The 14425-nt window shown below is 42.2% G+C and overlaps 1 protein-coding gene across 1 annotated transcript; it reads left to right on the forward strand.

Moving 5' to 3' along the window:
- Nucleotides 1-1876: 1876 nt before the first annotated feature.
- FAM240B (family with sequence similarity 240 member B) lies at nt 1877-11487 on the forward strand. Its single transcript, XM_031447165.2, has 2 exons — nt 1877-2051; nt 11046-11487. The coding sequence occupies exons 1-2, from the start codon at nt 1909-1911 to the stop codon at nt 11137-11139; spliced, it is 237 nt and encodes a 78-aa protein (XP_031303025.1). The 5' UTR covers nt 1877-1908; the 3' UTR covers nt 11140-11487.
- Nucleotides 11488-14425: the final 2938 nt, after the last annotated feature.

Below are 14425 nucleotides of genomic sequence, written 5' to 3' on the forward strand. Positions count from 1 at the left end.
TAAGAATTTATTAGAAATCTGTGCACTGAATCCCTTAGCCTGGGGCAGAAAATACGTGGGATTATGTCCTTATAAGACAGAGCATGTGCTCCCACGAGGCTGCAGGACCAGCCCCGCTCCACCCTTCAGAGCGGGGTGCAGAGAACATCTGGAGACACTCCAGGGGCCAGTGCTCCCCCAGGTGCTCCGAGCACAGTTTTGCCCAGGTCGGTTGCAGCTACAGAAATGACCAGATGATTAGAAGATGGGTCTAGGAGGAAAAATAGGAGACATGGATTTTTAAATAAAAATCTTTATAGGGTACTCAAAGCTGCTTTCAGTTCCAGAAAACCAAGCTTCTTCCTGCTTCAGGACATTTATATCTCTCTCCAAGTGGGAAGGTCTTGCCACCTCTCCGATACAAGTGTAAGAGTCTATTATTAAAAATAGAATATAAATAAAATATTCTATTTTATTCTGTATATAAATTTATAAATATATTTTATATTATAAAATATTATAATTCTATAATATAGAATTGTTATTCTATATTATATATATAAAATAATAAATGTCTTATTTATTCCCTGAAGCTTTTTCTGAACTCCACCCCCAGTTCTCTGGGCTGTGATCGGCCAGTCTAGCCTGAATGGGACCCCTGGGACTCTGTAGTGAGGGAGAGAAAGTCTAGGTTCTCGCCAATCTCCCACTAGGGCCAAAGCTCTCCCCTAAGCAGGAACTCACCAGCAGGCAGAGAAGGATTTGTCTTGCAGTTCATTGCATCTACCTGCTCGCCAGAGCCACTAAGATCTGGAAAACGGGCACTGTTTAGGTAAAAAAAAGTAAATTTTTTTAGTGTTAAACATGCATACTTTCACGGGTCCTGCACACACACATGCCACACGAGCTTGCTCTGGATGTAGCCAATTCCAAATACAGTCACCATTTCTTGTGATGAGGATTGGTAGAGCAAAGGGCATTCACTTTGAAAATGGACAGACCTCAGTCCAAACTCTGGCTTTCTTATGTCCAGTAGTGACAAGGCTATAGGCAAATTCCTTATCTAAACAAGAATCACCCATCTCAGAGAGCTGTGGTGGGGATCAAATGGGACAGTGTGTAAGAAATGCCTGTCACACATCACCTGCTCAGTAAATGGTAGACGTTCTTGTCATTCTGCGAGGAAGGATGGAAAAAGCATAACATTGGTTGGGTGCCTCTTACTGTCATGCATTGTGTTTGGAGCTTTGCGTACACCATCTCATTCTGCACGCGCGCACACACACACACACGATTGTGAAGTAACTGCTAAAGGATAACGTTTTAAGTTAAAATCATGACTCCCCTACAAATATGAAATGTACACGGGTCAAATATTTTACTTAACTTATTATAATTAATGAGAAAATGAGTAAGGTACTACAACAGATTCTAAGAGAATTCAAAAAAAAAAAAAAAACCAACCCACACATATACAAGCAATTAAGGAGACAGAAGTGAATTCATAAGCAGGTGAAAATTGGTTGCTATTCACAGGGATGTCAGTTCATTCCACTGAACAATATACATTCGAATCTCTGTTCAAAAATCATTTGCATTCTCCATTTTTTTCTGTAATTTACAGAGTTGTAAAATGGCTCGGGGACAGCGAAAGGGGCAAGCCCTTGTAGAATCAGATCATCTGGAAGGGTTATTAGACGTCCTTTGCACTTCTGTTCATTTCAGCATTTTTCGCAGTACTTTCTGATGATCGCCATTATCATCCCCGTCCGCGGTTGACAAACGAAGTCACAGTGAGCGTGTGATTTGTCGACACGCGCAGGAAGTGCGAGCGCCAGTGTAAGGATTCGAGCTCATCCCTCACCGCTCCAAAATTACAGTGGCTTTATTCGAAGTACTCGGGTTCGCTTTATCTTTCATTTTCAGGGAATGAACAACCAATACGTCCGCCGGGAAGTCTTCTGCTGTGAAACGTGTCATGAGCTCAAAAGCTTCTGGGAGAAAGAAATCAGGAAACAGACCTGTTACCGGGAGCTGGAGGAAGGCCGTCAGGAAAGGAGTGCCCTGAGAAAGTATGTGGCGTGTGTCTCCACTGTCTTTTTAGTCTCCAGAATTATTCCGGGTGGGAAGACGAGGAAGCAATTATTTTCATTACCCACTTTTCTAAGATTGCAGATGTTGGATGCGGTATGCATCAAGTCCGTGCAGCCACAAGACAGAAGGAGACTGAGGCTTAGAAGAGATTTTTTATACTCACAGCTGTCAGAGAGAGTGTCACTGCGCACCACGCAGGGTCGCAGGGGAAGCACTAGGTTTTGGGCAGGTGGCAGAAGACAGAAGCAAGGGGAGAGGCTTAGCCAGAGCCGTTGTCGGACTTTCCGAGGAAAAGGCAAAGCACAGGAGAGTAAATTGCTCAGGGTTGGCGAGTTCGAATAATTCCCGAGGGCTTGGGGACTCAGGGGTGAACCCTAGTTGGCTGGTGCCTGGCCCGGCCCGGGGATGCTACAGGGCGGGGGAAGCATGGCTTTATGTGTGAGACTTAGATAAGGAAGTGGCTGGGGCCACAGACTCAGGAATGGTCGACATGCAGGAGAGAAGGGCTGGCCCTGGGAAGGGCAGTCTTTCTGCGGCCAGCAGACTTTTTAAGCTGTCAAAATATCATAAAATATAGAAAATTAAAGACATGATTAATTCATCTACCCATTTAGTCTTGCCACCATCTATACCAGGGCTTCTCAGCCTCAGGACTCCTAACATTTAGGGCCTTAAAATTCTTTGTTGACGGGGAGGGGTGGCTGCCCTGTGTTTGTAAGATGTTTGGCAAAAACATTAGATGCAGCTATGACTCCCCTCCTCCACTGTGACCACCAAATGTATCTCCTGACATTACTGAATGTCCCCTGAAGGGCAAAGCTGCCTCTGATTGAGAAGCAATGACTTATAGATACAGATAAGAATTTTTCTTTTTTTTTTTTTTGTATAAACAAAAATGAGCTTCTGTAATTTATATCTTGATGAACTGAGGGTTATCTTTGACAGATGGAATGGCAAATTTGTGATGCACGTGCTCTGCTCTGTTTTCCAAAGTTTCTACAATGATACTGAGCCATTTTATAACTGAGAAAAAAAAGTTATTTAAGAAAAGCTACTGATGGCAAATGGTCCATAGAACAAATGCATTAATTCTCCAGGCTCTCACGTGCCTCTGACAAGATTCCCTTCAAGGTGGGAGGCTCTTCTTTCTACAGCCCGGGCAATAAATCTTCCAAATCTGGTTATCATGAAACATTTCATCATTGTCTCCCCCAAGGAAATGCTGAAAGATGTGGGCAGTGCCTCTGCATTGCTTGGAGCAGAGGTAGATCAGTAGGAGCTGGGGGAGTAGCGGCAGCATCCTGGGGTCTTCTCCTCTGTTTCTGAGCTTCACTCACCAGAGCTGTTGCCCATATCAACTGTGAATATAAAACTCACTTTCTTAATTGGGTAACCAATGAATGATAACCTAGTGATTTTGTTATTACTTTTGCTAAAAAAAAAAACAAAACACACACCCATGTATATCCCCATGAACCAAGTTGCACAGGAAGAATGCAAATGTTTTCAAACCACTACCAGAATGTCAGAATATTTCCTTAAATGCTGAGTATCTAAGCATACAGTTTGAAATGCCATCCTAATAGAATAATAATCTTCTAATATACATTTGCAGACCAATGAATGGCATGAAGCCCTGGCTCTGTGTTTCAGCCCCCTGGGCTATGCCTTTCCAAACTTTATTTATATGAGTGCATCCCCAGAGACACACACATAACACTCCATTTATAAAAAGGTAAATTCAAGCCACTGTGCGATCAAGAGATGTTCTAGACGAACAGTAGAAGACAAAAATCTTAAAATCTTCCACGAACGCCTTTGCTGATGGCAGAAGAGAGCCAATGAGGCCTTAACGTTCCTCAGCTGAGCTAAGCAGCAGGCCTTGTGCCAGAGCTGAGCGGAGTGGCAGCAGGTGTTTTAACATGACCAGGCTCGTTAGCACACGCCTGCAGGCTCACTGACGGAGAGGGACGTAGCCCGGGCTGCGGAGAACCCCTGTGCCCCGCGGACTGGAAACCCTCTTCCTCTCTCTGAGTCTGGCTAGAAAGAAGCAACACAGCAGGGCTCAGTCCCACAGAGAAGCTGAAAACTGTCTGCAAACAACTGATTGAGGCCATTTGAGAGAAGGCAGGTGTAGTGTAGGTACGGTGCGCAAACCTCCTGGCTGGTGGGGACAGTCCAGGTGTACGGGTATCACTTGGTTCTAATTATGGACTGTGTTCCCTTTTATTTTTTAAAGAATCTCAATTTAGGCGATTAATTATGTGAACACTGAAGTCTAAATAACCAGCTATAACTGAGAAACTGTCCAGTGCTTATATGAAAAGCAAATGTTTTAATGCAAAAAGTATGATCTTCAAAATAGCTCTTCAGAATTGAGCAGAACTCACAGTGTCAAGTAGACGTTAAATCTGGTGGACTTGAGTGGGGAGAGGAATTTATTAAGCGTCACCCCAAGACCACTCACCTCCCTGTGCTTTGATAACAATTACAGTATTGAATTATGATTATGGTACTGAAATTTGAAATGGGAGATCAAGGACTCAGTAAACTATGAATTCCTTGATGACAACGATTATTGTTTTACTAACGTTCTTTACATATTGGGGTAGCCACAGAAGTGCTCGATTCAGAGTGCCTTCAAGATAACTCGCAGTGGGGAGCAGAGTTGACTAAGAGTTCTGCTTCCCAATTATGACAATCAGGATGCTTTCAGCTGCAGGTAACAAAATATCCAACGTATAAGCTCCTGCTCAGATGAAATCATTATTTCAATCATTATTTTATAATAGAAGATTTAATCTACAAAACATAACCAGTGAGAAAAGTTTTCGTTTTTTTCATTCACACTGAGGGGGTGAATTATGTGAGCTGAGTTGTTCAGATCGGCATGCTGAGGCTGGCCCACGACCAGGTCCAGCTGGGCTGAGTGGCAGGTCAAAGGGACCCAGGATCAGGCTCGTCTCTCCCCACTCTGGGAAAAACAACTGAAGAGGCGTGTTCATTACTACACGGGAATCAGGGCAGCAAAAGCATCACCTGACCTTTCATATTAAAACAAAAGCACAGAGATTTACGATTATAGAAAGAACTCTCGCTGCTGACTTTCTGCATCTGCCATTGCGTTTGAGCTGAGGTCACCCTTACCCTTGACTGCTTCTAGCCGATGACACAGCATGACAGGAGTAACTGGTCCTGTGAAATTCCTGAGTGACAGGGCCCCTCTGGTGGGCAACTCCCAACTCAGCGATGACCCATCAGCCAAGCCTTCTCAGAACGGTGCTGGGGCACACCCAGACTGACACATCCATTTAGTGCCTAGCAAGCGCATGACAGAAAAAAAAAAAAAAAACTAATTATGTGCCCGACTGATCTTCCCTGGTTCCCAGTAAGGACATTACGATTCTGGTTTATGATTCTTAAAAAAAAAAAAAGAATCCTCCTTTCTACTCAAATCCCATATAATCAAACAGAATCTGTATTCTTAGATGTTAATTACAACTCCTCCACCCATCAGATGAATCTAGAACAATAAATAGTAAACATCATTTGGTCTCCATTTGAAAAGTGAGGTCAATGTTTCTAGGCTTAAGGCAAAAAAATGTTCTCTTCAAGCTTGAATGCTGGCTTTTTCGCTCCTTACTACAAAATAAAAGGTCCCTGTATACACTTTCATGCACCAGCTTACTGAGATCGCAAAGGGGAGCAACACAGTGTTGAAAGATATTGACCAGAAAGGGGCAGCACACAGTCTAAATACTCATAAAACAGGATTTAATGGGAACTTAGGCAGAGCCCTGACTCCTTCACCATCTGGCAATCCATAGTGACATCGTTACTACAAAAAGTGAATCAATGCGTCATAAAGTCCAGGTTTCTAAATTCTGTTCCTAGAATAAATTCATCATTCCAAATGTGTTAACTTGGGGCCTCCAAGAAGCAAAGGGCAAGACAAAAATTAGGTGTGAGATTTATCGGGGGAAGCACCTGTAAGGGAAAAATGGGAAGCAAGTTGCAGCGTGCCCATAAACGTCTAACTGGTTTTCTGTGGGGAAAAAATGTACACCCATATATACATATGTAAGTTTATTATAAATTTTACCGGTATAAAGATGTGTAACACACTTTACAAATAATAAGAAAACATATAATGCTCTTTATTACAAACTCCATATAGCCAATTGAGTCTCACAGCATCCTTCTGTTGCTTTTGTCAACCTTTTATATCTATAGCCAACCTATGATTGCCCTTCGGCCATGATTTGACCAAATCAATGAATAAATGCTTAATTACTATTCAGTTTAGCAAAGTCAGATCGCTAAGGATGATGGCTGTCTAGTGCTGAAACAGCATTTCCGCTTCTTTTTTGTGTGTGTGATTCACAGTATAACAGCTACAGGAGACAGGACATCCTTCTAAGTTTAATCTGCATTATTAAAGATTTTCTCCACCACTTTCTTAAATCTAGATGAAGAGTCAGCAAGCATTTTTTTTTTTTTATAAAGGACAAGGTAGTAAATATTTTGGGCTTTGTGAGTCACGTGCTCTGTGTGGCAACTACTCAAGTCTGCTGCTGTGTGAAAACAGCCACAGACAATATGTCAACAGATGGGCAGGGCTATATTCTGATACAACTTTATTTAAAAAAAAAAGGCAGGCAACTGGCCAGCAGGAACCCTGAGCGGCACATTTTCATGCCCACCACACCAAGGAAACGTTGAAGCCCCTTTAGTTAATGACGAAGCCACATTATATTACGTCCCTCAAGGTCAGTGAGATACAGAGGCAGCAACCCTTACTAGTGAGCTTTAAAATATCCCAGGTGACAAAAGTCACGTACATTTGGAGGCAGGTTTAGTTACAGAGACTTTCGGAGATGCTTACCAAGGGGAGCTTGTGAGCTTGGATATTCCCCAGTTGGAAAGGTTGATGACAAATTAAAATAACAAGGTTATTAATATTAATAACCATAATAAAGAAATATAATTATTGAAAATTAAAATTAAGAAATATAATTATTAAACTTATAAAATAAAATTATTAAAACATAAATTATTAAAATTACTAATAGATGTATAGCAATAGAAGGTCATATAAACTCAATAAATCATCACTCCTTAAGTGGGCGTGAACCTATGGGCGAGGCAGCTGCCCGCTGATGGCAGAGCAGCCGTTACATGGTTTTTTTATCACTCCTTTCAAAGCGGCAAACTGTTATTTTTATGTCACTCATTTTATTAAAAGTTGAGGTTGAATGAGAATGAAAACCAATGTCTTAACCATAGTCTCCGATGGCCCTAATTCTACTCTCAGTATTTCAACTTTCAACCCCTGGTTGCTTCTGTTTTAAGCAACCACCACCACCAAACAGCAGGACAGCACTCCAGATTCTTTCCATTCTTTCTCGGGCCCATAATTGAGCAGAGTTTTAAGTAGGACGTTTCCTGGAGTCAACTTGGTAATAGGCGCCTGGAGCTTTCAAAATATTTATACCCTCTAATTGCTTATCTCTGGAAATCTCTTTGCGGAAAATAGACATGTATATGGAAAGAGTATTAAGTATTATTATACTCATTTCAGGGTTATTTACAAGAGTGAAAAATTGAGCTTGAATCCAATTTTTCTTTATTCTTGCTTGTATATTCTGGTTTTCCTGTAACAATCATGCACTGCTTTAGCATTGTTATGAATTATGTCCCCCCAGATTCCTATGTGGAAGTCCTAACCCCTAGTACCTCAGAATGTGACTGCATTTGGGGACAGGGTCTTTAAAAGAGGTGACTTAGTTAACATGAGCCCTTTAGGGTGGCTTAACCCAGACTGACCGATGTCCGTATTAGAAGAGGAGATTAGATACACCAAGAGACGCCAGATAGGCACAGACACAGAGGAAAGGCCGCCTGAGGGCGGAACAGGCAGCCATCTGCCAGCAAAGGAGAGAGGCCGTGGGAGAGACCAGAGCTGCTCACACCCTGACCGTGAACTTCCATCCTCCAGAACCGAGCAGCAATAGACGTCTGCTGCTTCAGGCTGCGGCGTTTTGTTCTGGCGGCCCCAACCCATAATAAACTAATAAAAGGACTTGCCCAGCCCAAGAAACGAACCAAACATCACAAAAGGGAGTTCCCTTCTCACCTGGGCTCCTAGACCTGCTCTCCAGAGACAACTGCCATCACTAGCTTCTTGTATATCTCGCCCCCAAACCTGTCTCAGTAAACAAGTAAGTGTGCGCTGTATTTTTATGCAAAATGGGCCCTGAACAATCCTCACGATTCCACATCTTCCTTTTGTAACCTACTCTATCTTGGAAGTTTTTCTCCATCAGCGCTTTCCGTTTTCCTTTGATGTCTTGAACTGAAATGATGTGACACCGAGGGACAGGGGTAGGTTTGTTTTTCATTTTCTGGCTTTACAGTGTTGTAATAAGAATACTTGTACATGCATTTTTGCATACGTGGGCAAGTATTCCAGGATCAGTTTATAAAAATGAAAATGTTAGGTCAAAGGATGAGTGTTTTAAAGTTTGATGGCTATTGCCTCCTTGTCTTGCAAAGAGGTTGCATTAATTTAAATTTCCACTCTAAGTATGGGAATTTCAGTTTCCCCAGTCACTCACGCTGTGTGTTGTCAAACTCTTAATCATTGTCAGTCTGACAGAAGAAAATGGCATGCCACTGTTTTAAACAATTTAAATTTAATTACAAGTTTGGTTGCGATCCTTTCACATGCAGAGGACCAGCTGGATTTCCTCTTCGGGAGATGCCTTTGTATAACTTCTGACCGTTTGACTACAGAATTTCTTTTTCTTAATTGATATTAAGCACCAGGCATTTGTTTTGCGTGTGTGTAAAGATCGACGAGTTTGACAAATGCTCAGAATCATGTAGTCAACACAGTCAAGGTAGAGAATAGTCCCATCACTCTGAAAAGTTCCCTTATGCTTCTCCTTTAAGGCATTGACCCCTCTGCCAATTTCCAGTCCCTAGCAACCACTCATCCGCTCCCCATCCCTATCGTTTTGCGCCTTCCAGGACGTCGTCACTGAATTATACAGTATGGAGTTTTTTGTGTCTGGCTCTTTTCATGTGGAAAAATGGACTTGGGATTCATTCTTGTAGTTGTGTGTTTCAACTGTGTGTATCCATTCCTTCTCATCGCAGAGTACTTGTCTCTGCTATGGACATATCACAATTTGGTGATCCACTCCCCCACTGAAGGACATTTAGATTATTTCAAGTTTTTGATGACTGTAAGTAAAACTGCTATAAACGTTCACATACACATGGAAGGTATAGCTCAGTGGTAGAGTGTATGCCTAGCATGCACACGGGCCTGGGTTCAATCCCCAGTACCTCCATTAAATAAATTAATAAATAAACCTAATTACCTCCCCACTTAAAAAAAAAACCAAACTCACACAGATTTCTGTATGAACATGAATTCCTATTTCTCTTGAGTAAATACTCAGGATTGAGGTTACTGGTTCGTATGGTAAATACACGGTTAAGTGTGTAAGAAACTGGCAAATGGTTTTCCAAACTGACGGCACCGTTTTGCATTTTCACAGCGACGTAAGAGAGTTCCAGTTACTCAGCACCCCGGCAGACCCTTGGCTTGGGTTTTGTTGTGAGAGTATTTTTGGTTTTGGGGGACAGGGGTTGGTTTTTGTTTTTGACAAAGGAGGAGAGGGGAGAGAGGGTTGGGTTTTTTTGTTTGTTTTGTTTGTTTGTTTGTTTTGGTCATTCTGTGAGGTGAGTGGTACCTCATGGTGGTTTTAATTTGCATTTTCCTAATTATGCAGAGCATATTTATGTGTTTATTTGACACCCATGTAACTTCTTTAGGAAAATGTCTGTTCAGATATTTTGCCCATTATATTGTTTATTTTCTTATCATGTTTGAGACTTTATATATTCTGCAAGGAAGTCCCATATCAGATCTGTGCCTTGCAAACATTTTCTCCCTGCTTCTGACTTGTCTTTTATTTTCTTTACAATATCCTTAACAGAGCAAATGTTCAATTTTGCTACAGTCCCAAATTTCCTTTTATGAATCACGCTTTTTGTATCGCTCAAGGATTTTTTTCCTTATCCCAAGGTCCCAAAAGTAGTATTTTGTGGCTTTTTTTTTTTTGACGTGTTAGTCTTACATTTTACATTTTAGGTCTATGATCCATTTTTAGTTCATTTTGTAAAAGATATGGTATATGAATCAAAGTCCTTTTTTTTTTTCTTTTGTCTGTTTTACTTTGGGTGAAAGTAATTAGGTTTATTTATTTATTTGTTTGTTTTTTATTTGTTTATTAAATGGAGTTACCGGGGATTAAACCCAGGACCTCGTGTATGCTAAGCACGTGATCTACCACTGAGCTACGCCTTCCTCCTCAACCAAAGTCCATTTTTCAATATGGAGATATAGTGTCCCAGGACCATTTACTAAAAAAAAAAAACTTCCTTCATTGAGTTGCCTCTGCCCCTTGTCAAAAATCAACTCTATTTGCGTGTATTTATTTCTAGACTCTATTCTGCCCCATTGATCTATTTTTTCCTTCCCCAGTGCCACACGGTCTTGATGATGATAGCTTTATATTAATCTCAAAAATCACACGGTGTGAGTCCTCCACCTTTCTCCTACTTCAAATTTGCTTTGGCTAATCCACTTCTTTTGTCTTTCCATATAAAATTTAAAATCAGCTTGTCGGTGTCTCCAGCATAGTTCTGCTGAGATTTTGATTGAGATTACACTAAATCCATATATCAATTTAGGAAGGTGTACATTTTGGAGAAAACTATATGTTCATTGACTGCTCATTTCCCTCTTGAGTTTTTTTTTTTTTTTCTTCTTCTTCTTCATTAATTTGTAAAAAGCTATGTGTTGCTCTTAAGAATATTCTTCAGAAGGAAAAAAATAAAACTTTACTGGGGACCACCGGATGTGGAGTGTAACCATGAATCTTGTTTCCCCTCCTCAGGCTCAGAGAAGAATGGAAGCAGAGACTGGAGAAAAGGCTGAGGATGCTGGACAATCCTGATGGGAAGGAAAAGCAGTCGGACACGGTGGGCTGAGAGCTTCCTGCCTCGTCCACTTCAAAGACAACAAGCCACCAAGGGCACTTTTCTAGGAGAATAAACTAACACCCACGCTACGTTGACTTACTAAGCAGGACACTATTTGCTCTCCCATTTGTGAGGGGATTTACGTGTGAACCCTCCCCCCAGTGCTAATGGGCATCGTTATCCGGCCAAATCCTCTCTGCACAGAGGGCGGGATGGCCGCCAATGGGAGGTGCAGCTCGGGTTATCTAAGATTGAAATCTCTTGGAATTAGCACTTGCGAGGTTTCAAAGATCCATGTAGTATAATTTGTTTCCACATTTTCTTCTCATTTTGAAACCTGAATGTTTTATCCAAGCTTACCAGGGGCAATGACCTTGTCGGGCAACTGGCTTCCCTAGGTCTTCTGGAAAAACAGTTATACAACGTGTTTTGCTTTTTTTTTTTTTTTTTTCCTGTTCCCACTTTTTCATGAAAACAAAAATGCTACTGCTTACAGAAATAAAGCTGTTATTAGGAAAAGAATAATTTATTAACAATATGGTTTGAAAATGAACTAACCTATTTTCTCTTCATATAAATTGGGGTTTTTTTTTTTCATAAACATGTTTAATTAGAAAAAATGTGGTGAAAGCAAGGTAATGTTTAATAAACTTGGTTGTTGTGTCCTCACTGGCGTGTGCCCTGTGTTAACTCCCTCATGCCTGCCTCGGTTAGTCCTCTGATGCTACGGCAAGTGTCAGCTCCAGCTGCCCTTAGACACATTCTGGAATTTAAAGTCACTCTCACTGTGGCCTCCTCTTGGGGCCAGGGTGTTACCCAGTCTCTGTAAGAAACCAGCCTCTGTACCCCGATAGCTGAATTGGGACTCGGAGACATAGTTCTGGAAGAATTAGAAAAGAGCAGCTTTAATGCTTTGCCAGGCGAAGGGGAGTCATAGCAGGCTGTGCCTTACAGACTGCGAATCCATCTTGGGGTTGGTGTCCTGAGGTTTTATAGAAAAACTGGACGGAACAGAAAGGTGACAACTATCAGGGCATTTTCCCAGGTGCTGTCTTCTTCTTTATCCTGATGAATCCACCTGGCATCACAGAGAAACTCCAGAGAGTCTGTTCATTCTTCTGAGACTGTCAGCCTGTGAGCACCTTTCTGGAGCACAGCTGACAAGCTATTCCGGGTAAAGAATGCATAATGGAAAGATGGGGGGGTGCTGTTTAAGCACAAAATCGGTTGAGCAAGGGAAGCAGAGATGGGTATCTGTCAGAGAAAAGCTGCACGCGTGTTAAGTCAGAACGAATCAGCGAACAGCTTTAGCATCAGGGAGGCCATTTTGTTGGTTAGTTTCCGACTCTTTCAAGACCAGCATCGTGGTCTCAGGGCAGGAGGAGTCTGCCAGTCACAGGCACAAGGGCTCCTCCGCTCCCTGCCCGGGGATTCCTCACTGGAGACAGGAGCAGAGGGGGAGGCCCTAGGCAGCCAAGGAACGCACACGGCCAGACGGACCCAAAGACTGACACAGACAGTGCTGGGCGGGGGGGCGTCACAGCACTCAGAGATGTTACATGGTGCCATGAACTGCTGTCCCCGGAAAACTAAAGGGGATCCTTATGGCTGACAGGGCCACGGGGTGGCAGGAGGGTTGGAGAGAGGATTCCGCACCCCCACAGCTGTGAGGTCCAGGGTACAGCGCTCAGGTCTTTGCTTTAGGCACTTATCCAATTCAGGCGCAACAAATAAGCGGTGAATTACAGCCGGGAAGACCTGAGCAAAATCTGGGAAAAAGAGGCTAAAAATAAAAGAGAACTTGATGAAGGACAGAGAACCATGGGAATAAATACTGGAACACCTAATCATGGCTGAAATTAAGGGAAAGCCCCTCTAAGAAACCAATGTTTAAGTGAGACCTATAAAAGTAAGAGTCATGCCGAAGGGAAGAAACAGCATGTGTGAGGGACCAAAGAGAAGCAGGAGGGCTGCAGGGTGGAGGGCGCCTGGGGGTCTGGGAGGCGAAGAACCGGAAAATGCGTCTGTGACACAGAATGAGGAGGGCAGCTGTTTCACAGGAAGGTGTTGAGGTGAGCAGGGGACTCTGGAGCCCAGGCTAAGGCTTCTGCACCTGATCCAAGGGGATCAGGAAGCCATTGGGAGATTTTCAGGTAGAGAAATGAACTGATTAGATTTGCATTTTTAAGTTTTTCAAATTTTGTATATAATTTTATATAAGCTCATAAATATGACCATATCATACATGTTGATATGATTTTTATTACAGTTTTTATTAGCCTTTTATCCCTTGTCTGGGCTTGCTCCCTCCCTTTTTCTGCCTTCCCGACCCTCAGCCACCCTGGTACCCCCATCTCATGTTAATAACCTGGTGTGAGCTCTCCTTTACTTTTTTCTGTGGTCACATAGCCACGCACAGACACACACACACTCACGCACACTTATACACTCACAAACTCACACACACACACCAACACACACTCACATTCATGCACACTCTACATCTAAAGGACTGTGTGTGAATGAATGTGTTCATGTGGTAACAGTTTATCAAATAGGAACACACCACATCTTTCTGCATCTTGCCTTCCTCACTCAGCTGTTCCTGATACAAATGCTTCGAGGTCGTATTTTTAGTGGGATCATATTGTCCCACGATGTGGATATTCCATAATAAAGTCAACAATTCTTTAAGAGATAGACAGTCATGCTATTTCGAGGTCTTTGCCAGTTAAACAATGCTGCAGTGAATATGCTGGTTCACAGGTCCTTTATTCTAGTGGTTTTGAGCTGGAAAGCAAATTGCTTCCCAGGAATGGGAAATTAGAACAAACAGCATTGCACTTCCTACTTTTATGTTACTAGAACGCTTTCCAAAAGGGCTGGTGCAAACTCCCACGTGAACCAGCAATTTACAAGAGTACACTTCTCTCACATGGCTGCCAGCAATGTGTGTCATGGCTGTTCTCAATTTTTCCTGATCTGGGGGGGTGCTGAGTGACATCACTTTGCTTCTTTGACCTTTAGTGATTGGGGGTTTCTTTTCATTTGTTTATTAGTTTAATTTCCTCTCCTGTGAATCGCTTACTGAGACCTAGTGCTCATTTTTCTGAGGTTTGCCTTCCTGTGTCGCTATACACAAACTCTTTATTCATTGTAATAAATTGTCATTTGCATTAGGAGTCTTGAGGGCAGGGAAGGCCCACTTAAACACCCATGATCAAGTCTGAAAACTTTGAAGCCACAAAGGTAAAATATATTAATCTATTAAACATAAAAAGTTTATATGTGGTAA

Source organism: Camelus dromedarius, chromosome 10, assembly GCF_036321535.1.
Source record: "Camelus dromedarius isolate mCamDro1 chromosome 10, mCamDro1.pat, whole genome shotgun sequence".
Classification (NCBI taxonomy): Eukaryota; Metazoa; Chordata; class Mammalia; order Artiodactyla; family Camelidae; genus Camelus; species Camelus dromedarius.

Coding starts and splice junctions, on each gene's coding strand:
- FAM240B (XM_031447165.2), top strand. CDS start 1,909: ATGAACAACCAATACGTCCGCCGGGAAGTCTTCTGCTGTGAAACGTGT. Junction 2,052..11,045: donor GAAAGGAGTGCCCTGAGAAA/GTATGTGGCGTG, acceptor TCCCCTCCTCAG/GCTCAGAGAAGAATGGAAGC.